Source organism: Festucalex cinctus, chromosome 2 (genome assembly GCF_051991245.1).
Source record: "Festucalex cinctus isolate MCC-2025b chromosome 2, RoL_Fcin_1.0, whole genome shotgun sequence".
NCBI classification, from domain to species: domain Eukaryota; kingdom Metazoa; phylum Chordata; class Actinopteri; order Syngnathiformes; family Syngnathidae; genus Festucalex; species Festucalex cinctus.
The window spans coordinates 194,431-217,059 of record NC_135412.1 but is presented as its reverse complement, the minus strand read 5'-3'; the positions used below and the strand labels follow the sequence as shown (position 1 = coordinate 217,059).

General features: G+C 44.1%; 2 protein-coding genes across 3 annotated transcripts; one reads left to right on the top strand and one right to left on the bottom strand.

The window, feature by feature from the left end:
* Positions 1 to 328: 328 nt before the first annotated feature.
* On the bottom strand, positions 329 to 13,015 carry asxl1 (ASXL transcriptional regulator 1). Its single transcript, XM_077511854.1, has 12 exons — positions 12,559 to 13,015; positions 11,376 to 11,458; positions 10,660 to 10,662; positions 9,757 to 9,874; positions 8,138 to 8,315; positions 6,634 to 6,800; positions 6,411 to 6,495; positions 6,063 to 6,229; positions 5,786 to 5,882; positions 4,737 to 4,842; positions 3,618 to 4,605; positions 329 to 3,117 (listed from the first exon to the last, which is right to left on the bottom strand). Exons 1-12 carry the CDS (start codon positions 12,613 to 12,615, stop codon positions 664 to 666), a joined length of 4,503 nt encoding a protein of 1,500 aa, XP_077367980.1. The 5' UTR covers positions 12,616 to 13,015; the 3' UTR covers positions 329 to 663.
* On the top strand, positions 12,159 to 22,593 carry LOC144013246 (zinc finger protein PLAGL2-like). Of its 2 annotated transcripts, none has more exons than XM_077511853.1 (2): positions 12,159 to 12,962; positions 17,454 to 22,593. In XM_077511853.1, the coding sequence occupies exon 2, from the start codon at positions 17,818 to 17,820 to the stop codon at positions 19,102 to 19,104; it is 1,287 nt and encodes a 428-aa protein (XP_077367979.1). In that variant the 5' UTR covers positions 12,159 to 12,962; positions 17,454 to 17,817; the 3' UTR covers positions 19,105 to 22,593. The 2 variants fall into 2 exon arrangements, with proteins under 2 accessions (XP_077367979.1, XP_077367978.1); XM_077511852.1 differs by lacking the exon at positions 12,159 to 12,962 and adding an exon at positions 14,855 to 15,184.
* Positions 22,594 to 22,629: the final 36 nt, after the last annotated feature.

The following is a 22,629-nucleotide window of genomic DNA, read 5'->3' as shown; positions in this document are numbered from 1 at the left end:
ACTAAACTCCTTTTCTGAAAAAAGTCAGACGCCATTACCGCCGGCACTACTTTTCTGTTGGTTCGTATCACTGCGCGGTGCTGCAGACAGCTGATAGACGCGCACTAAACTTCAAGTTGTCTTTTTGAGGGCGGAAGCGGCGCGTCGATCAGCTGTCTACAGGGCGACGCTCTACTAAGAGTCAATCTTTTTTTTTTTTTTTTTTTAAACCAAGTGAACACTTGATTGGATCTTCTGTTTTTTACATTTGGCAGCCTCAAGACTGTTTTTTCAAATACTACAAGGAAAGCTAAAAAACTGTATATCCAATTTGAAATGACAAACAAAATACTGTTCTTGACTCCTTTAATGGTTAAAAAAATATTTCTTTGCGCAGACAACAAAAACAACGACCACCTAATAATGACTGGTGGAACAAGATGAGGTAAATGTTTTTGAGGCGTGATAATCAAAACGTTAGCAAATAACCATGCCTCAAAATAATATTAATAGTCAATAAAAAGAATAATAATATATAATTACAGCTAAAAAGAAACCCTGAAAATGTGCAACAAAAACAAACAGCCCGGTAATAATTTACAAGGCAAATCTTGCCTGTCCGGCAGCTCCTGCGTGGACGTCACTCGAGCCCGTCCGAGACTGCCACCGTTGGACATCATCTCATCATCTCACCACCAGACAAGACACACACAGCTTGGAGGGCCCAATGCAGTCATCGTGGCAGAAGGCCCCACAGCCTTGGCACATGATCATGGCTTTGAGGCGACAGGAGCACTTGAGCGACACCTCCTCGGCCGTACTGTCAGTGAAGGTCTGGATGCTGAGCGTGGCCTGGCTGGAGGCCAAACGAGGCCGCAGCTGGAGCACGCCGTCAGCCATGTTCCGGGAAAAGCTGCCGTTGTCCATCACCGATACGTTGGCGGTGTAGCTGACGCCTCCGAGACCGCCGCCCTGCTTGGAGATCTTTCCGTAGAGCTGGAAGGGGAGCGACGCCGAGGACGAGTGGTAACTGGACGAGTACGGCGCCTTGCTGAGCTCGTTTTTGGCCATCCGAGACAAATTCATTTCCATATTCAGGAGTCCCTCCATGGCCCCTCCGCTGGGGTATCCGTCCAGAGAAGTCACAGGCTCTTTCTTGGTCACTACAACGGACGCTTTGGCAATTGCCTGGCAAGGAGGCTTGGAAACGGCTTCAGTCTTTACGTTGGGCGCAGGGGCCGCCTCTTGTTGGCTGGGAAGAGGAATCTGTGACTGGGGCGGTCGCCAGTTGATCTTAAGACCAGGCGCAACTTCCGTGGGACAAGGGTCGGCATGAGGTGGCGAAGGGCCGTTCAGCACGGTCCTCCTGTCTGCGACGGCCCCTTGCGAGGGCTGGCGGACGGGCGACTCCTTGACGACTGCAGTCTGGACGCTCTGGTTGGAGCTGTTGGAGGAGGACGTCGAGAACGGCGGCGAGGTGATGACCGGGACGGCTCCACAAGCCTGCTGAGGTTGATACTGCGATGTAGCTGGGGTCTCCATTAAACACGACGCAGGGTAGCTTTTCTGGGACTTGACTTGAGAGGCGCCACTTCCTTCCGAATTGGGGAACTGCGCCGCCGCCGCCGCCCTGATGCAGGGTCTTCGTTGGGGTCCCGCCGATCGGCTGATTTCGAGCCGGTCGGCAGAGTGTGGGGGCAGGACTTTATCCAGGGGAAGGCTACCCTGTAGAAGCTGGGTCACTAAAGGGTTGTTGGCTTCCACACTGGACACTTGTCTAGCAGAAGTGGGCACCTTCTTGGAGGCTCCAGAAATACTTGAAGGATAGGCAGAGGGCTTAACGCGGCCATTATACTCTTCTTCGGCAGAACCCGGTCTGGTGCTCCGGCCATCATCCACGGGTTCAACTTTGACGACGACGCTGTTCTGAGACGAGCGGTCTTGGGAAAAGCTCTGGGTCTGAGTTGGATGAGTCACTCCGTTTGGAAAGCAATGCTGGATGACCGTTTGACCGTGGCAGCTGGACTGGTGGGCTTGGATGACTGGCTGGTGGTTGTGAGTCGGGGGGCCACAAACGGCCTCCTGCGCCTTTCTGTGGCCCCTCATCTGCGAACACCAATCTGGCTCATCCACCTGGCTCTCATTCTCGCAGTCGGAAGCCGTTTCCGTGGAGTCGCTATGCGTCCCAGCGTCGTCGTCTCTGCTTGACGAGTCCACATGAGGAGATGATGCTTCTGCTCGTTGTGTCGTCGAGGCCACCGAGTCGGTGTCCTGGGAATCCTCGTGATGGGGAACGTGTTGAATGACACCACCGAGGCCTCTCTCTTTCTCGTCTTCAAGCTCGACAGGCGTGACGGATCTGACCAGCTTCTGAACAACCAAACCCTGGGCCCCAAACCTCGGAAGAGAATCGGGGATGGAAGTTGGCGCCAGTGGCTTTTTTTCCCTTGCTGGGTCGAGCCTTTCTGACGGGGAAGTGGCAGACGCTGCGATCGGGTTTTGCGAGATGACGGAATCTGCCGGCGCATCGGTCTCTTTAGAGGGAAGGCGAGTCGCTTGGGCCGCAGGTCTGTCGGTTTGAACACGGGATGATGTTGGGATGAACCCGTCCTCGGCCGCAGGAAGTCTTCCCGCCCCTTTGTGAAGAGGGCTTGGCGTCTGCGGGTTCTCCGAAAACCCAGAACTTGAGGTAGCAGGCGGCGATGGCGAGGGTGCAGGTTTGCCTTCTACATGGGGATGCTGTAGTTGTGTTCCAGACGAATTCGGTTCACAAGTCTTTCCCTGCTCCTGTGTGCCGGTGCCGCCGCCGCCGCCGCCTCCCCTTCTTCCGCTTCCTCCTCCCGGCTCAATCGGCCCCGGATGTTCTTGCGCTCTCTGCCCACTGTTGCTATCCGGTAACCCAGCAGCAGGCCGCAGCCGGACCCTGGTCGGCCCTGGCATGTCGGCAGAGGCTGCAACAGCAGCAGCGGCTTCCCGCTGGGCGCGGGCCTGCTGCGCGCGGGCTTTGATATCGGCGAGCGTCCGCGCGCCCCCCGTCCCCGACCTCCGCGAGGCCTCTCCGGGGGGCACGATGCGGGGACAGATCTGGTAGGTGGGGTGCCCTTTGATCCAGGGCGGTTTGATTCGGGACAGTTGAATCTGTGGCAAAGAAACCATTCAAGTAACCATCATGACATACTTGTATCTGCACAATAGGGCTGGGCAATGAATCAACATGCTCACCAGGGGAAAGGATCTCTACCACTGAGCCATGCCGCCACAATCTATATTAAGTTTGTTCAAATTGAATTTGAATCAGTATACGTTATTGTTATCTGAACATTCGGCATAGGAATTATTTATGAATAAACGAAAGCTGGGTTTATTAGATTAAAAGCGAATTGTCTTGAATGATTGAAAAAGATTTTTAAAAAAATGAAAAATGATAAGAGATAGTGATCGTAGCGCGAGATAGCGAGCGACAGATAGCAATGGAGCGATAGCGATATAGAGCGAGCAATAATGATCGAGAGCGAGCGATAGCGAGGTCGATAGACGATAGCAATAGATAGAGAGCTTGATTTAATTTTATGGACTTATCGCCCAGCCCCACTGCACATACATGTACAAGTTGGAATGACTATGTAGCAAGTCCTTACCCGGATTGGAGGCACCTTGGGTTCCTCCGTTGTCGGCTGCGGTTTCTCTGAATGGACCCTGTCAATTGTGGTACGAAAGGACTGCTGGTCATTCAACCGTGGCCTCTTCTCGGGGAAGCTGGAGAAGGCCCGCGCCTCATCGGGCCTCCTCTTCTGTTCCTTGTGCTGAGTGCTGGGTGCAGGTGCAGGTGCAGGTACAGGTGCAGGTGCAGGTGCAGGGGTGCCTGCCGGGCTATCTGAGGGGCTGCTTTCACGGCTGCTGGTGGCTGTTCCCCCCGTGACCGAGGTGACCACGGACGCAGTGTCATCCAGGTGATCCGTTGTGATCGCGGCACCAGACGACACCGAAGAGGAGGAGGAAGAGTCCAAGCCGGTGGTAAACGCGCCTTGTTGATCAGACGCTGAGGAAGGCGAGGACGAAGGTGACGAATCAGAGGAAGAAGAGGATGACGAAGGGGAGGAGGTGGAAGCCAATACGGGCGCAACTTCTTCAGGGAGCAGACAGCTTGAAATGCTTGGTTCTTTGTCGTCACTGGTGGACTCTGGGCTAGGAACAGGAGTTGGCGTTGGGGCTGGCAGCAGGACCGGTTCCGGTATGGGCGACTTTGGCTCATTGGAGATGTCGTCTGGTGGGAGTTCCTCATCACATTCGGCCTGAAGCACCACCTCCCCTTGAATAACGGTACTTTCCGACATGGGAGACCCAATGGAGACTGTGGAGGTTTCCAGAGAAGCAACATCCTCGGCAGCTTCGACAGACTGCAGCACTGGAGAGCTGGTTTTGCACAGCGTCCGACGGGCCCGGCGACGCAAATCGGCTCGGGTGCGTCTCCTCATCCTCCCGTCTCTCCTCCGCCGACCCACGCTGCGTCTCTTGGGGGCGCCAGTTGACACCACCGAGACGCTCTCACTGTCCAGGACACTTGTTGCGACTTCGCTCGCATCAGCCACTGTGAGCTTGAGGGATTCCTCTCGCGTCAGGCCAGACCTGCAGGTGCACATCCGGCGGTATAGTATGAATGCACCGTATGAAAAAGGCCACCGTGATTCGTGCCAGTTAGGCAAGAAAGAAAGTTCAAATGAATGCATGCGGTCTAATTGAAGTGGTCTGGTTCTTACTTCTGTCCATGGTACTCCTCGAAAAACTTTTCCTTCCACGCCTCAACCTTCTTCTCCTTCTCCATTTCCTGCCGGAATCGCACCTGCATCTCATGGGTGAACTCTCCTAAACAGACAGAACGCAAATGTTCAAGAGGCGTGTTGAGATTGTGTGACAAATGATAAAATATTTTTGGTATGAACTTCAATCAGCAGCACGTCACATGAGGCGGCAGTTGTACCATGTGAACAGTCAGAGCTGTTAAACATTAACAGCTATTATTTTGACATACCTGTTTATTCTTTGCAGGTTATTGGTGTGTTTTGATGTTAATATCATCCTTAAGTCATCATATCAGCTTGTAGGGGTGGTTAAATCCTTTTTTTAAACTATCTATCCTTCCTTCCTTTAGTCTTTCCTCTGGTTTCTTGAGGTCTCCCTAAATTTTTAGAATTTAGATGTTTCTGAGGTTGGTGAAAGATTCTGGTTTCGTTACGCTGTGGGTGGTATCTGGTTGGTGCTGGATTTTACTTTGTTTGGTCTTTCTTTTCTTTGATCCTCTGACCTCCTGACAACTTCACGACTCTGAAGTAGGTTTGGGATTTTAACAGGTTTCAGGTGAATTAATGAGCACAAACTTACACATACACACAAAAAACAGCGACAACATGTTGATTTGGGCAGACTGCCGAATGAGTAATACCGAGATCTCAAAATGTTTCACCACCATACAGGGGCGGGCAAACTCAGTCCTTGCGGGCCAAAGTCCTCAGGTTTTGGAGGTTTCCCTCTTCCAACACAAGCCGATTCCAATCAACAGGATCGTTATCAGGCTTATGCAGAACTTGCTGATGATCTGATCGTATTGCAGTTGTGTTGGAGAAGGGAAACATCCAAAACCTGCAGGACTCCGGCCCTCGAGGACCGAGTTTGCCCAGCTCTGTGACTAAGGATGTACCCAGGATTTCACCAAGGTAAAGTACAAGCTTGACCAATGCTCAAGTACAGTGATATACAAAAAATGAATCAATTGCAAGCATTTCCTTTCCCTTGAAGAAGCAACACTTACCTTCAGCTAACCTCTCTTTCCAGCTTTGGGAGGCATGGGTAAAGAACTCATTGTTGAGGGCTGAACTACTCAGCCTGGCCATTCCATCTGGTCCAATCTTCATAGAAAGCGGAGAAATATCAGGAAAATTCTCAACTCGACGACCAACAAATAAGGAACAAATCTACATGGGTGTCCAAACGAGGCCATTTTATTGGTCAACAAAAGTGAATGCTAATCGCTAGCTTTTCATGACAGCATAGTGAAATAAGGCAGCCTTGAGAAAGACATTGATTACCTGGCGGTCCACTTCTGGCAGAAGCTGCAGTAGCTGCTGTTGGGACTGGGCTGGGAATGCTGAGAAGGTTCTCACATTAATGAGAGCCCTGATGTTGGTGTTGACAAGAATAGAGCCTGGAGTTTCAAAGTCCACATCCACCCCACCCCGAGTCCTCTTCATCGGTCCTAAAAATGGCAAAACCACAATAAGAACTCCCCATTTTTAGGGCTCACACCAATTTGACTTCTTACAAGCCACTGCAATTATATAGTCCAACCCACTGACCTAAGGTCCCAAGTGACCCAAGTGAGATGAACTGACCCCCATTACCCAAGTATGTTATGCTAAGAAAAAAACTGGGCTTACCTGAAGCCACATGCTCTCCATTGACCTTAAGAGGAGTGAGGACAACACGTGGCATCATGACTGCTTTCTTCCGCTGCCGCCCCGACTGTGACAGCCAAGATGATGATGATGATGATGATGATGATGATGATGGTGATGATGAGACACAAGTGAGAATTCCACAGCTGAAATTGTTGTTCTAGCCACTCAAACAGTGCAGCGTCTCTTGGAGGATGATGCTGACCTGTCGGGACCGGCTCAGTCTGGTCTGGGCGTGTTGAACATGTTGGACCTGTTGAGTGTCAGTCCGTCCCTGCAATCCTGCTGCTCTGCTGAGACGGGTCTGAGGCTGGCTAGTAGACTGCAACTCAGTGGAGCCGGTAACACTGGATGAAGTTTCATCGGCTAAGGCTGCAAGGTCAGGGAAAAAAATAATAATAATTATGTGGCATAACCAGATAGATGCCAAGACTCAATATATATAGATATTTTATCTTTGCCGAGCAGTTTTGCAAACCAATGATTTTATTTGAAGGAGCAACTTTCTAATTTGAGGATTTTTTTGATTTTTTTTTGGTAGGGTAGCAACAAGTCTGAGCAGAGATGGTTTATTGAACAGTGAACACAAGTAGTAACTCACACATATACGAGATGTGTCTGAAAAATAACGGGACTCGGTGTGCTGCATGAGGTATATTTATCATTTAACATGATTATCTTGGGCGTGCGTCACTGTAATTTCAGCTTTCTTCAACCTTAACATTTTTTACATGCAATGATGCAACTCATACTTTTATGTTTCGTTTTCAGAACAAACGAACACAATGCGACAAACCAATCGGATTTGTTTTTTTTTTTCCCCTTGGGGAAAACTCCATCAGAAACTTGAAATTCTGAAGCAAATGTATACAGATAACACGTCACAAACGTGTTTTTGAGTGGCACTTGATACAAAGGGGTGCAAAAAAAAAAAGAAAACACTGCATAAAGCTGAGATTAGTTTCACACTCCTAAATTATCTATCATGTTAGATGATAACATAATTTGCTAATCCCTCTTTTTTTTAGCTCATCCATCACACTCATCCTGTTACTTTTCAGACACACTCTTATATTCAACGCAGTCATGTTAAGCAGCAGACACGAGCCAACGCACGTGAGACACGGAGCGCATGCTCCCGTCAGTCGTCAGCAAGACAGCCATCCGTCTGTGAGAGGTCTGTCTGTCTGTCAGTCAGTCAGTACTTGACCTGGTGAGTTTCGATTACACAGACGGACAAAAAGCGACGTCCTCCGTTGCTGAGTCGGCCATTTTTAAGTTTCTCGCCATTCACCAGCAAACTGACGGACCTTCGTCACTCCTGACAGACCGCCCACTTCTGCTAAAAATTATATTTAATACCGTAAGAAACTAACACTGCCATTAAATATAGGGGGGGGGGGGGGGGGAAACTTGATTCAATTCAAAATGTATTTTACATAAAAGGAACCGAAATTACCTAAATAAATGTTTAAAAACTGTTATCAAAAAATGAATACAAAGGTACAACTTACTTCGAAGTTAAATAACAACTGAACTGTACTTATAGGCAGTGATTCTTTTGTGGACTACTACCCCATACCAATAACCATACTTTCAGAATCAATCAATCACATCCTCGCGAGGGGCGCCGGTGTTCTGTAGCCTCCATCCCAGAATCAGCGGTCGAAAATTCGGACAAAAACGTTATCCGTACTGTGTAATATTACCCAAATTGGAGGCAGTCGATTCAGTGGAGTTGCAGCTCTCCTGTTCACTCGTCTCAACGGGGCCGACGGCTGCGCTCTCTGTGAGGGTGGTGTTGCTGGAGGTCGGGGTAGCCGCGTTGCTCACCAGCTCAGACGGGGTTTCCGACTCTGAAGTCTTTGTCCACTGCAAGGCATTCTTCTACAGATTAGAAAGAAAAAGACCAAAGGGAAAATGGATGACCTCTCGGAAGCTTACAGACAACACAAGTATAGACATGATAAATGTTGTGTTTAAAAAGTGATTCAATCCAAAATCCTTATATTACTGCTACACGTTATTTTCTACATAAATAAATGAGTGATTCTGCACATTCTATTCAAAATCACAACAGTGGCATTTTTCAAAATAAAACTTATTTTTGTTGTCATTTAACATCAAGTGAATGCCAGGCTGTTAAAAAACAAAAAAACAAGCATCTGCCTTCTCTTAAAAAAAAAACAAAGAATTTGGAAAAATGTTTCCTGTGAAGCGCTTCACATCTGCGTTGCATGCGGTTGTCCATCTGGCATTGTGCCATATTCTACAACTGCGTCCAGCAACAACACATTTATTTACATGTTGTTAACTGTTCCAGTCTGGAAAAATAAAGACTACAAGAAGGATTTAGAGATGTACTCACTTCTTAAACACTTCTATTCTAAAGAACACCATATGTCCACAATGTGCAGCATCAGTAACACAATTTCAGCTGCCGGTTAACACAAGTATGAAATCAGTCGTTTACATGGCAGCAGCTTAATGTATTTAGGAATGTAGACATGATCAGGACAATCTGAACGTGAGCAAGTTAAAAAGGTGATTTGTGTCACTTTGAATGTGGTATGATTGTTAGTGCCAGCCGGCCCGGCTGCGCGTTTTCAAAACTGTTTATTTACTGGGATTTTCGCACATAACCACATCGAGGGCAACAGTAGATCGAATATGGTCCACAAGATGGAAAATAGCCAGTAAATAGCAGTCCTCGAGTTGGAAATGCCTCACTGATGGCAGAGGTCAGAGGGGGATGGCTTGACGGCTTCAAGCTGATAGAAATCATACAAATTAGCACCTGTTCCAACTGAGGTAGTATGTAGAAGAATATGTCTGAACGCATAACACATCAGCAGAAGACCACAGAGTGCCACTCCTGCCAACGAAGAACAGGACATTTGAGGCCACAATTCGCGCTGGATTGTTCAAATAAATACATAAAGAAAGAAAGAAATAAGTCAGTAAAGGTTCCTGGTCCGATTAGTCATTTTGTGCTGCAAAACCAGGATACGGTGTTACACATTCCGCAGAATGCCAGAAAAAGATGTACCGGTAATTCAGGAAAGGGCTAGCGATTATACACTACTAGGCTTCAGATTTTTTTTTTAATTATTATTATTTGTAATTAGAAGCAGAACTTTCAAATCCAACTGTGACTTGTTTGCTGCCGTCAACACGATTAGGAAACGAGGATTTTGAGAGCCAGTCCAAGCTCCAAAATGTCCGATAATTCACAGAATCAGCCATGTCGTCTGAAGAAAAAACTAAACAAACGGTACATACACGTAAAGGCAGTGGGAGAAGTGGGAGGAAGCTCGCGTCTACACACCTTTAGAGTGAAGAGGCTCATCCGTCCAGGTAACTTAAAGAAGATGCTGTTCTTGACCCGATCTCCCCTCACCTGGGAGTGAAGCATTGTCACGAGGCAGGCCAAAGGTGCTGTACCACTGGGCGCAAATATACATAATACAAACTTGTTATCACACAACCTTTTTTTTCTTTTTTTGTTATTGGTCCAATACAAATAATGACACAAACAATATATGACAACAAAAAAAAATTGGTAATTACAACCATTTCACAAAATGGCGGCTCCTTGTCAGATTGCAAGTGGGAGTTTTGAGTTATGACATGTTTCAATGTGTAAGAACATAAAATACACATTACATGGACAACATGCAGCAATAGTCGTGAAAACATCAATTTATGTGTCTGCTACTGCATCAGTCTAAAAGGAGTTTTGTCATTTGCAGTTTGTTTTTATGAAACACATTGTTGCAGTCATGAAATAAAAATGACTCATTGCAACTAAATGAACACCTACAGGCATGTTCATAACATTTCTAGATCACTATTTGAGTATTGAAGGTAATGAAATAAACAAATTCTTTAACAAGGATGCTTTTTTTTTTGTTTCTCAAGCAGAAAAGATTCAATGTTTAGTATGAGGCCTTTCTCAATGCGTGGGCGCATTAGCAAGTAAATGCCTCGATATTAAGTGTTATTAGAGATTGTAGGTTGTTTATATGCATTACTGTAATGTACAAAAGCACAATATTGCATTTTTTTGTATGAGCTCATTTTTTTTACCGGTTTTTGTATTGCCAACCTCCCCACAATATTGTGATCATTTTCGTATTGTGACCTTCATATTGTGATAATATCGTATCGTGCTGTTTGGATATCGTTCCATCCCTCGTTCGTACATGTGTAAATTTTGCTGATAACATACCTTCTGTTCGGTGCATCAACGGGTGAAAGAGTCCATAGAAATGAAAAAGGAAAAATGAGTTAAAACCACATTGACAGACATGTTATCAGAACATATGTAAAATATTAAAACATACAGAGAAGATTATACACTTTCAACAAGGAGGACTAAAATGCATGATAAAAGAGGATGTGATGCACATCTGGATTCTGGACTGGATATATGGGGTATGATGCCAATTCAAGAGTGGTACATTTTCAAGTGGAATGATTCGATTCAGTTCGATTTACTGGGACAATTGGATATGGTAGCTTTTGTCAATAGGCTTGGGCATTGCTTTAAAGACACGGTCTTCCGTTTTCACTCAGGAAAATGCACCATATAAATACAGGATTTACACCCATGAACTCCTTCTCAAGCTACACCTCTGGGCTTCTGTTAATGTGTGGTGGTGATTTTTTCCTAAAAAAAGCCTGTATTTTGCTATTTTGTGTTTGTTTTTTCAACAGCATATTTTATTGTGCTGGCATTATGGGCAAAAAGTAGTACGCCATATTAGCTATTCTTAGTTCAGACACACAAATCATGACATGGGCATATTCACCAGCCTTCACCATTCAGGAAGTAAGAATGTTGAAACATGAGGACCAACCCTGCTTATAACACGAGTCACATTACACTAGGAAGGGAGAAATGCTAACCATTTCAGTGTGTGCGTGTGTGTGCATTTGTCTGACCGCATTTCCTTCAGCCCTTTGGTCTGGATGACGTGAAGAATTTGTTTTGGGGTCATTGGAGCATCTGAGAAGTTCTCCAGCACCTTAAAAAAAGGGGCCATAATGCAATAAACACACCTCAATAAAAAGGTTGCATACATGAATAGGGACTAAGCCCTGCCACCAAATGGCGGGGGGGAAAAAAACCATCTAACTGACCACAATGGTTTAAATGAATATAAAATTGTTGCCATACCACAAACTATTATCCTAACACTTGAATATCACCTCAAACTCACCTCGCATTAAACTAAATTTGAAATGCCACAGTCCACATAATCTCTGAAATTTTCTGCAATCAGTAATCATTTTGGTAACTTGCTTTTACACTAGCAAAACCTACATGAAAGACTGCATAAAAATCATACACGAGTACACCCCCCGCAAGATTTGTTCGAAAACCTTCCTCCTTTCAGACTCATTTTTTGCATCCCATGCGACAAAACACTCCCATGAATGTGAGTCGTGATTCACGCACGCTCAACAAAATTTGTCATTCTTTTCAATTCAAACTCGGCTAAAGGAAATCGGCTTCAAAATTCTGACAATTGTACTTGTGTTCTCTGAGAAGTGGATTCAACTTAAAGCTTTATAGGGGATGGGGGGTGGTACTCGTTTATGTTCAGCAGTATACATTTGAAAGCAATTATATGTTGATGCACGACACATCCGTTAACTTTGAACGCGACGTTCTGCAACATTAATAAGGCAAGGGTGAGGGTGGAGTTTTCAAAAATAAACAGAGAACGTCCTTTCATTTCTTAGTCTTTATTGCGATGGTGGCGTACGACCATGGTGTGTCTTCATGACAACTCGGGTTAAAAAGATGCTAAGTGGCTAGCATGCAGCCTAGCAAACAAAGAGCTCAGCATACCAGGCAATATTTAGCGTGCTGGCTATCGTTAGCACGGTGGGTAAAATTCCATCGTGCTTTGCTGCCCTTTCATCCATACGCTCAATGAAAAGAGGGGAATTTTCACCAAAACACAGCCAGTCCGAGCTAGCAATGCTACACAATGCTAGCTTGTGTTATGTCCAGCTTGTGTGGACGGGAATGTCCAATATCGACCACGACGCAGTCACATCAAACGCCTCTTTACACAACCTCCCGCAGCCAACAAAAAGCTCAAAACGCGCCGCTTACCATGCGAGCCGCCTCAGCCCAGGTCCGCTCCTTCTTTCTCTTCTGTTTGTCCTTCATTTCCTCCGCACTGGCCTGCCGTGCCTACAAAGCGCCCTGAAGAAGTCGACGGTGGCGGTTTAGCTACCAGCTAACACGGCTGCGATGTTCTCGGCTGGCTGTGTGCTGTGGAGCCTCAAAACAATACGAGTGCTTTTCGTACTGGCGGCTCTTTACGACGCCTACCACGTCCGGATCGCGCGTGTGGAAAAGACTGTACGTCGGCGCCTGTGACTGTCCCCAAATAAGCGCAAGCAACACACTTTAGTGGCGATGCGGCATGAAGGCAGCGCGATTGTGGGAAGACTGTGCCTGAAGAGTGCTGCAGCACAACAAGCCTTGCAAGGAACGCCACTACCAGGTCAAAGGTCAGCAGCGCCAAAGGCCTGCACTCAAACAACCGTTCAAATACTAGATTTAGGAGAATACATCTTAAATCTAATCAAATCTATTTATGCAGCATGGACACGACAACAACATAGCCTATTGAATAGTTATTGTCATTCCTAGCCTGCTGGATTTGTTTCCATTTTATTTTTATTATTGGCAAAAGCCAGATTCGACCACTCGAGTGAAATACAGTGAAAACTGTGCAATTTGGTACTTTAATGTGGGCATTTGGGCAAGGAGAGCCACAGTCACACTTTTACTGGGCAGACAAGCAGTGAGAGCACAAAAAATATGACCAAAAATTGACAACACTCCCCCCAGAAACAAACAAGAACTGAAAAGAGCTTGCAAGAAAGAAACATGCCACCAAATATTAAATGTAATTCTGTCTGTTCCAATACTTTTGCTTACTTGAAACGTGGGCATGTTTAAACAAATGGTGCTCTGTCCTGAATTGTTTAACACATCTACAGTAGATGTAAATACCATGAAATTAAAGCTGGAATTCTGGAATTTTGTCTCATATTCATCTTTTCATCTAAAACCCATCTTTAGTATGAGTTACATACAACAAAACAAAAGAATTGGCCTTGCCATTCCTATACTTTTGGAGGTGACTGCAAAAATAAAATATTGCTATTTTACTTTATTCAAAAATAAAAACCCTTACCCCACAAGACTCCCCAATGCTGAACAGGATAAATGGTGTTTATTCATGAGTGACCTACCAGCACAGAAATGTAATGGATTGATTTCCTTGTGAAACCAATATAGCAGTGTTAAAAGAAAGAAAGAAAGAGAAAAACGAACAAACAAACAAATATAAATAATCAGAGCATAACACTTTACGACATGCTTTTGGGAGATTTATAGTTTGTTGTAACAACATTTTGAAAACAAGGCTGTACTTTTTATTTTTAGCCTTTCTAGAAGGTCTTCTTGGAGTAAACAGATTCAGAGAAGCAAGATATTCCCCTTTCGCGGTCTTATTTAAGATAATTGTGTATTTTTTTTCTGTAATGAGCTAATTTATCATCTATTGTTGGTTATTTCACATTAGCAAAACTTTAGAAATACATTTTGATGGCATAAAAAGCCTGAGACAACTTTAGCTAGCATCTTTTATTTCTTCTCAATATGAGTACTATGAAAGTTCATAAAATACATTAAACAATTGTTTGTGCAGTGTTAACCTCCCACTCCCACTCTTTTTTTCTTTTTTTGCTGCCAAGTTATGAAAATTGTATTATCATTGACCAACATTATAATACAGTAGCGTAACAGGGCAAAGTATTTAACAAAAGCAAGTCGGCAGCTAAGGCTCTCCAGTACCACCGAAATTACCACCTACTTTATACATAGAAGCGTATTATTAGTGTACATAAAAAACAAAGCACAGGTTTTTTTCCTTAAAAAAATTATATTTATTATCGAAAGCCACTGTAGCATTTTTTCAAAATTTGAAAATTGAAACTGCATTTAAATATAATAAAGGTACAATTACAAGTACAGTACTTAAAATGTTTCAAGAAAATGTATTGCACTTAAGTTAAATAAACCTATTAAAAATCAAATGCAAATATAGTGCAGAAGTTAAACTTCAAATATTGTACAGATATACTGTAATTAACCAATATACTGTATTTAAAAAAATATAATAATAATAATAATAATAATAATAATAATAATAATAAAGAAAAAAAAGTCCAGGCTTCAGTAGCATTATGTACAGTTTGTATTGAACGAACGTTTGAACATTTAATATAGTGATTCCTTCATGCATCACTAGAGGGAGTCCGCGTACCACATTAGTGGTACAACAGTACAAACACTTTTCAGAACCAGTGAATGAGTACTTTTGCCACTTGGATCTTCCTCAGTTCGTAAATACGCACACGTAGTATTTGATTTCAACTTGACTCAACTGTACTTTAGTAAATAAAAGAATCTTTCAATCAACCAAACTGGCGTTGACGTAAGAATGAAAAAGTTAGCACTGTAGGCGTCGTGTTTTCTGCCGGCCGATGCTGCGGTGAGGCCGGGGTGTGACGTCACGCTCCCAGAATGCACGGCTTCCAGCGCGGCGCCAGCAGCCCAGGCCCAGACTCGAATAAACATCTTTTAAATCGTTCATCTGTACAAAATGCCCACGTGGAGGCCAAATGAAACGCCGGGGGAGAACGCGGTGGTGCGCCAGGCGGTAAGAAACGTCCATTGTGCAAATATTGACTCGAGTGCGACTTTTTAGGCCGTCTTCTAAAGTAAGACAGAGTTAGCTCGCGTAAGACAAACTTCGACATAACTTAGGGAAGCGCACGTCTATTGTTTTTTATTCGTCATTATCTCTTGGTTAAACTTTGGACATTTACCCACAGTCGTTGTAGCACATATGTAAACCAAACCAATGTGGTGCATTTCAAATAACCCACAAGTGTGAACCGAACTCACACCCCCCCCACCGAATTCACGAAGGCAGGTTTGGCTAGCAGACAAATTTAGCCCCGGTCCGGTAAAACTTGTGGTCAACTTCGCTACAACTTTTTTGGACTTCACCACTTCAGACAGGCACCAATCAGCTATAATAGCACTTCTATATTTGTTTAAATAAATCCTATCCCGTATGCTGCATATATTTGTGGATCGTGTTAAACACTGTTGGAGGCTCTTGACGGAGGAAAGCAAGTGCACACGAACGTCGTTGCATGCGTCCCCACATGGTGGCGCTGTACTTATGACTTCCTCACAGTAGTGAAAAGTCACTAGCGCGACTTTGCTTCGTGCAATTCTCTAAAAAGTAAAAACAGGTGCTAACACTACCAGAGAAGCATACATTTTGAATGTGAGAACTTTAGAAAATAGACAATCCAAGTGTGAAACTCTAAAGTCAACTTTGTCAACCTGCAGGTTCTGGAATGCAGTGAACTTTATTGCTGAAGTTAAAGACCAAATTCAATGTTTGCTTTACAGTACATTTAGGACAACGGTGGTGCATGAACTAGCATTACGAAATGTGTGTTGTGAACACTTTTGTCCAAACATTTACAGACAGTTGGGAGGTGGGGTTGCATATGGCTTTTGTTGACGCTCTTATGTTGTGGCAGAACTATTGCACAGATAGAAAATAAGTTTTGTTATACGTTTGGACTTTATTGCAAGATTGTTAATATGCACTGCAATAGGACACGAAAAAAAGCCTTTTTTTTTTTTTTTTTTTTTTTTTTATAAAGAGATTGAATTACAAGCATTTTTTATCAATCAATTGTGATGGCCAACGTGGTTATGGCACAATAGTAGTACAAGAAATTACTGATGGATGGCATTGCAATGTATTTTATTGTAAAACAAATATATAATCGGCTCGCCTATGTACACTAAAAATGGAAAACTTTAAAAAAAAATCGCTTCAGTTGGTGACGCATGATTGAATTAAGTTAATCCAAAGTGAATAAATTAAGTTTAAAAGAGAGAGAAGCAGCTCAACTGACATTATCTGATCCAAGATTGGGTTTGGTCAGCTTTGGCAGTTAAAGTTTTTGTTTTAAAGTTTTTTCAGCTTTTGTTTTTGACTAGATGTCTTCCTGTGATACTCTTAAGTAGTTGTAGCTCTAATATTTTACACTGTTTTATGCATGTATTTTTCTCCAAAGGAAATTGCTAAGAGAACAACATTGCACAGGATTAAAAAACTATTTGAGTTATACAGTAGGGCTGTTTTTTGTTTGTTTGTTTTGTTTTGTTCAACATTCAACAAGGAAACTCTGAGTCATTCTGCGAGAACAGAATTAATTGTAGCGTCCATTCGTCCATGTTAGGTTTGTTTGTTAGCTCCGGCGTTGGCGCTGGCTTCGTGGTTTCATCACAGTTGCATATCCCGCCCCCAAACACAATGTGGCTCTGTGATTGGTCCGAACCACTCGGTGGAAATCAGCGGGAGCGGTACAAGATGTATTCTCCGTTGTTTGTGAATTCACAAATACCGCGAGAATTCATCTTGAGGTTAGAACTGAATTGTTGTGATTCGAAATCGACTCGATTAGAATCGATACCCAGTCCTATTATACAGTGCTACCCGGCCGTTGATGGAAGATAGGGACCGAGCCCTGCCGTAAATGGAAAAAAATACACGACTGATACCCACCCAAAAAGGTTTGTATTTGCATAATAGAAGCTGACTAAATGAAGTGGCTCCCTTGGCATCGGCATGTTTTTTGGCCCTAAAATGCGATAAGATTGTGCCAAAGCATTTTTTTTTTTTATATAGTTAAACTGTCTTTGGCCTAAGCATAAATGGCAAATAGTGTTTTTTTTGTTTTGTTTTGTTTTTTCCAGCAAAAAGGTTCTGCAACAAATCTGTGACGAGGTGACTATTTGAATGCTACACTGTGAATATGCAGCTTTCGTATTCTGTCACTACACTCTGCTTCAGGAAATGCAATTTTCTCAATACGGTGATTTTGTTTATCTTTCAGGTCTTTTAAGATGTTGAGCCTTCTCGACTGAACACCAACAGACTCGTGAGTCACCGTAAGAACTTCTCCTAATCGCAGCCCTCTTGGGTTGCTATGGCAGGTGCTGCCACCGAAGCCAAGCGCTGGACACAGGCCTGTCCCACCAAGGCAGGACAGAGCACACGTCACTGCCACAAGAGATCATTAAATAGTCAACAAACTGCACTTAGTATTATTGCGAGCACACGGAGATAACACGAGCGCCTGAGACCAGAGCGTGGATGGCCAGCGACCTGTAGAATCCTCATGAGTCTTGCTTGCGTCTGCTCCTACTCACTCACTTCTTCTCTAGCCACACAAACAACAACATTCCCGTGGGACCGCCATGTTCCACCAGCAAGAACAACTGAAGGGGCAGCTGCAGGATAGCCACATAAACAACAGGCAGCTGGCTTTTCACTGCCAGGAGTGCGGGAAGCAATACAACACTCAGCTGGGTTATCGGCGGCACCTGGCGGAAGCTCACGGCGCCGGCGCCGGCCCGCCCTGCTCGGACGGGGCGCCGACGCTGCTGGAGCACCTGGGCGGCGGCCATATTGATCGGCCTCCGCCAGCCGACGGCGCCAACAACGCCGTTGTGGCGGTGAGAGAAAGGAAATACTCGTGCGAGCGATGCGACCGGCGTTTTTACACCCGCAAGGATGTGCGCCGCCACGCCGTGGTGCACACCGGCCGGCGCGATTTCCTGTGCCCCCGCTGCGCCCAGCGCTTCGGCCGCAGGGACCACCTGACCCGTCACTTGAAGAAGAGCCACGCGCACGATGCCGGGTTGCTACCGCTGGTTACCGCCAGTACCCCCGCGGCGACGACGTCGACGGCAAGCACCCGGTGTCCCGTAGGAAAGGAATCCAGCCCCGTAGCCTCGGACGGCGGCGCCACCGCCTCCAAGGAGCCCGCCGAGACCTTCGCCAGGGACATGTTCAACTCCTACCCCGGGATGAGTCACCCGCACGGCCTCATGCAGGTGTCCTTGTCCTCAAGCGTGGGCGTCGGTCGCCACATGCCGCCGCCGCCGCCGCCGCCATCTCCTCACAACCACCATCATCACTTGCAGCAGCAGCCGTACGGCAACGTGCCCAGGTACCAGCAAGGATCTACCTCATACCCGCGCCCCGACGTGGACAGTTTCCTGCTGGATCTGCAGGGTGGCCCTCCTCCCCACCTCACTTCGGTCAACTCTTCTACCTCCACGTCCAGCTCTCCTCAAAGGGAGATGCTTGCCGATGGGATGGGCGTCGGCAGTGAGCCCCACCTGGCGGCCAGGAATCCCGCCGTGGCCTCAGCTGAGCTTTCCTGCGCCACTAACGTGGAACTCGGGCCGCTGTTGGGCTTCTTGCCTTTCAGCCTGCCGCCTTATAGCTCTCACGTCGGAATGGGTGGCTTGATGATGGGTTATCCTCCTGCCACCTCGGCCGCCGCCTCCTCGCCAACTTCTTCTGCCGGGTTGTCGTCCCAGGCTTCAGGGCCTTTCACCTTCTTCCAGCCTGCTCAGGCTCACAGGCCCCAGGGCCCCGTTGCCCACAACCACAGCCAACTACCTCAGGCATACAGCACTTCTGCTGTTAGCACTTCTAGCCCCTTACCTCATTACTACCAAGCCTTTCAGCAATAAGCAGTTATATTTCCACAAGGTATTTTTTTCCCCGTCAAAGATCAAATGGCATCCACACACAACACAACACAACACGTATGTCTTTCCTTTTGTTACTGCGACTGATTGCTGAACACAACAAATTGCCTCATCAGTATTACCTCATTATTAAAAAAAAAAAAAAAAAAAAAAAGTAAGCTTGAATGCACAAATGTTATGTATCTCACTAAAACCAACCGAATAGTTATTTTAGAATTGCTAAACAACAGTAAATGCACTTGATCCAGGTATCACGTACTTCGTGATGAGAACACATGTAAAGCCAGCTTCAAGCACTGTGTTCAAAGAGGCCACACCAGCATGACGCAAATATCACCAATTTAGAATGCACTTAAGTTTACTTTTCATCATTACATACTTTTTTTTTTTTTTTTTTTTTGAATGGCTAATAGGCAAGCCAGTCACATTTTTTAAAACTAGTATTTAGATTCTCTGCAGAGTCAAATGGTTAATGTTTTGTGGCAGATTATCTGTTAGAATATTTGACACCAAATACTGTTGCATATACACGAACCAGCCAGAACATCATAACCACTTGTACAATAAATTGGTATTTTCTACTTAAGCTGTATGCTGCCTTGACAAAGGTGACGGTAAACATCAGTTTCGTTCATCTGGAGCTGTGTCTGAAATGAATGTTATTTTTGTTATGGCAGAATATTTGCTGCAGAACTTATATTGAATATCATATTGTCTTATTATTGTGGCTGGAACGCTCGCCTTTCAACGGCGGTGCGTATGTTTTGCTTTTTTAAAGCTTCTGTTGTTTCGTGCCTTTACATCTCCGACCGAGCTTCAGAGAGCCGGCAACTATCTGGTTTTAGCGTGACTGCTGTTATCCACAATTGGAATGTAGTTGGTCACAGTGCAAACCAAGAAACTCACCTCAGGAGCTTGACTAAAACTTAACCTAAAATGCATAGTTTCTTGGGGTAATAATGATAATCTTGTCATTCATGCAGGTTGTTGTATTCTCAGGTCATTGAATCGCAAACTACTGGACTGTTCTGGTTGTCTCGGTAGATGTTTCGCTTCATTAGTTGATATGCAAGGCCGACATAGGACAGCAATAGAAAACTGATAGACATTGCAAAGTGCCCTTCTGGATTTTTTTTATTTTATTTTTAATTCATTTTCCTCAGTCTTGGTCTAGTGAGCTCAGTTTTGAAACAAATCTAATAGAACACATTTTGTCTGCCCCAAACTTTGATGATGTCGGCAATTGTGCTTGTAGAAAGTTTGGAAGAGTCCAAACAGATTTTGCCTCAGAAATTTCCTGGGATAGTTCTTCTAAACTTTCAAGACTTAAAGCCCCGAGTTTGGAACCTTTTTTTTTCCTTCAACTTACACTCTGAATGGTTGAGTGAGGTTCAAGTACAAACATTGGCCTTGAGTCTGTTTGCCATTTGAATATGTTTTGAGGCAAACTATAGGCGCTTAAACTGAGTGAGGGGACCTGAAAGTGTCATTTAGGTCTTTAGGTGGATGTGAGCTATGATCGTTGCTGTTTTGACTTAGCACAGCAAAACTATTCTAGAATAAGTTTAGCCTTTTCTAATATTATCCCTGACCCTATCACCCCATTTGCCTTTAGCATATTGCTGCCTCTCAAGAGCTTCTTTTGAAATTGGGACTGAAACCCAACCCCATATTGAAGACTTTTATAATCCATTCCATTTCGAATTGGTCACTTGGTTAAGATGAGTAGGTCTGAACTGGGATTCCAGTAATTGGAACTCCACAGACATTGCTACAAGTTGAAGTGACTGTTGTGATACAGGAATGAAGGCATACAAAGGGATCAGGCGATCTTTTTTTTATTTTTTTTTAAATTGATGACCTCTGCTGATTGACTCTTCCACTCGCATTGTCACTAGTCTCAGTGTTGCACCAATGTCAAAATGCTACTGTTTGTTTGTTTGTGTGTGTGTCTCAAAGAGTGTCTAATCTCTTGACAGGGTTAAAGCACTTATGACATGTCAAAAAAAAAAAAAAAAAAAAACGTTTTGTACCTCAAACACACAGAAATAAGGGTTTCTGTTTTTTTTCTGCATAGTTGTTATTTTTGGCGCTTGTTCCATTTAGTTTTAAACTTTTGATGTTAGCGTTTGAATCTCTATAACTCAATATAGTGGCAGACATTATAATGTAATAAACATTCTACCTCTACCTCGTCATACCTTTCTGCAATATCATAAAATGTTGAAAGCTGTAACGGACATTTCATCACTGAAAATGATTTTGTTGAAGTTTGAAGGACAGGATACGCGTTCTAATCGGAGGCGTATTCCACTGAATCAAGCATTGTTCTGTGTACTTGCCTTTAATGAGATTTCGACTTATTTACTACCTCAGAAGTGACAGGCAACTGCTTACCTAACTGTCTAGGATTTCATGTTTTGTTTGATGTAGCTCCATAGTTTAATGATGAGAGTTCCTCTTAGCGTAATTTCAGGTGCAGGCCGTGTTCTGCTTCACTGATGTTAGTACCGCTCCGGCTTGTAAATTTGTTACATGTAGGAAAGCAGGCGGGATTCAGAGTGGGCAACTCGTGAAATCAACATCACTGCCACTTTTGTTACACATATTTAACTGAAACACTTTCAGTATTTTTGTGTCAGAATATTTTCTGATGTGACAAAAATCATCAATGCTGTAGTTATTAATAGGCTTTTGTTGTATTTGGCATTTTACCAAGACATTCAGCTATCATTCCTGGTTTTGCTGTTGTGAATGTACACACTGAAAGCTTAAAAAAGAAAAGAAAAAAAGAATTACTACCTGTCATGTCAATATGAATGTTGTACATGTTTCCTAATAGATCCAAATGACACCACTGTCTACAAACGTAGCGATTGTCAACCAGGCTTTGGTTCAAGGTACTGTACTTACTACATGCAAGGATTTCAGGTATGCAACATCAATATGTAACGTTTTAAGCATGTCCGCGTTGTGTATATTGCTGACGTCGGGCCAAAACTTACCTCCAAAATCATCACTTTTCAGGAGATCCCAAAACTATTAATATTCCATTGTCAAAGAAAGCAATACATTTCCAACCACTAACAATTGAGCAATACTTGTAAGAAAAAGAAGAAAAGTATCGATTTTTTTTTTTTGAAAAAATATGACATTTTCTAAATTATGACTTAGGGGGTTTTGGTTCGACACCAGTGAAATTCTACTGGACTGTGGTCAAATGTGTGTAAACAACTTTGAAACTATGTATTTTCCACAAGTAAAAACACGAGCCACACCTCATTTTACATCTGTAATTGTGGAATACTTTTAATACACTTAAATTGGAATTCTAATAGGTTGGCTGTGAACCAAGCGCTCTTTTTCTTTTCTTAGTTGTTTGCATTATCACTCATAGCAATTAAGACCAAGAATGCAAGTTTTGTTATTTTCTTGTTGTCAAAGCAAAACAAAAATAAATATGTAGATTTACTCAAAGTTTCTGTGTTTTTAAATCGGAGCTGGAAC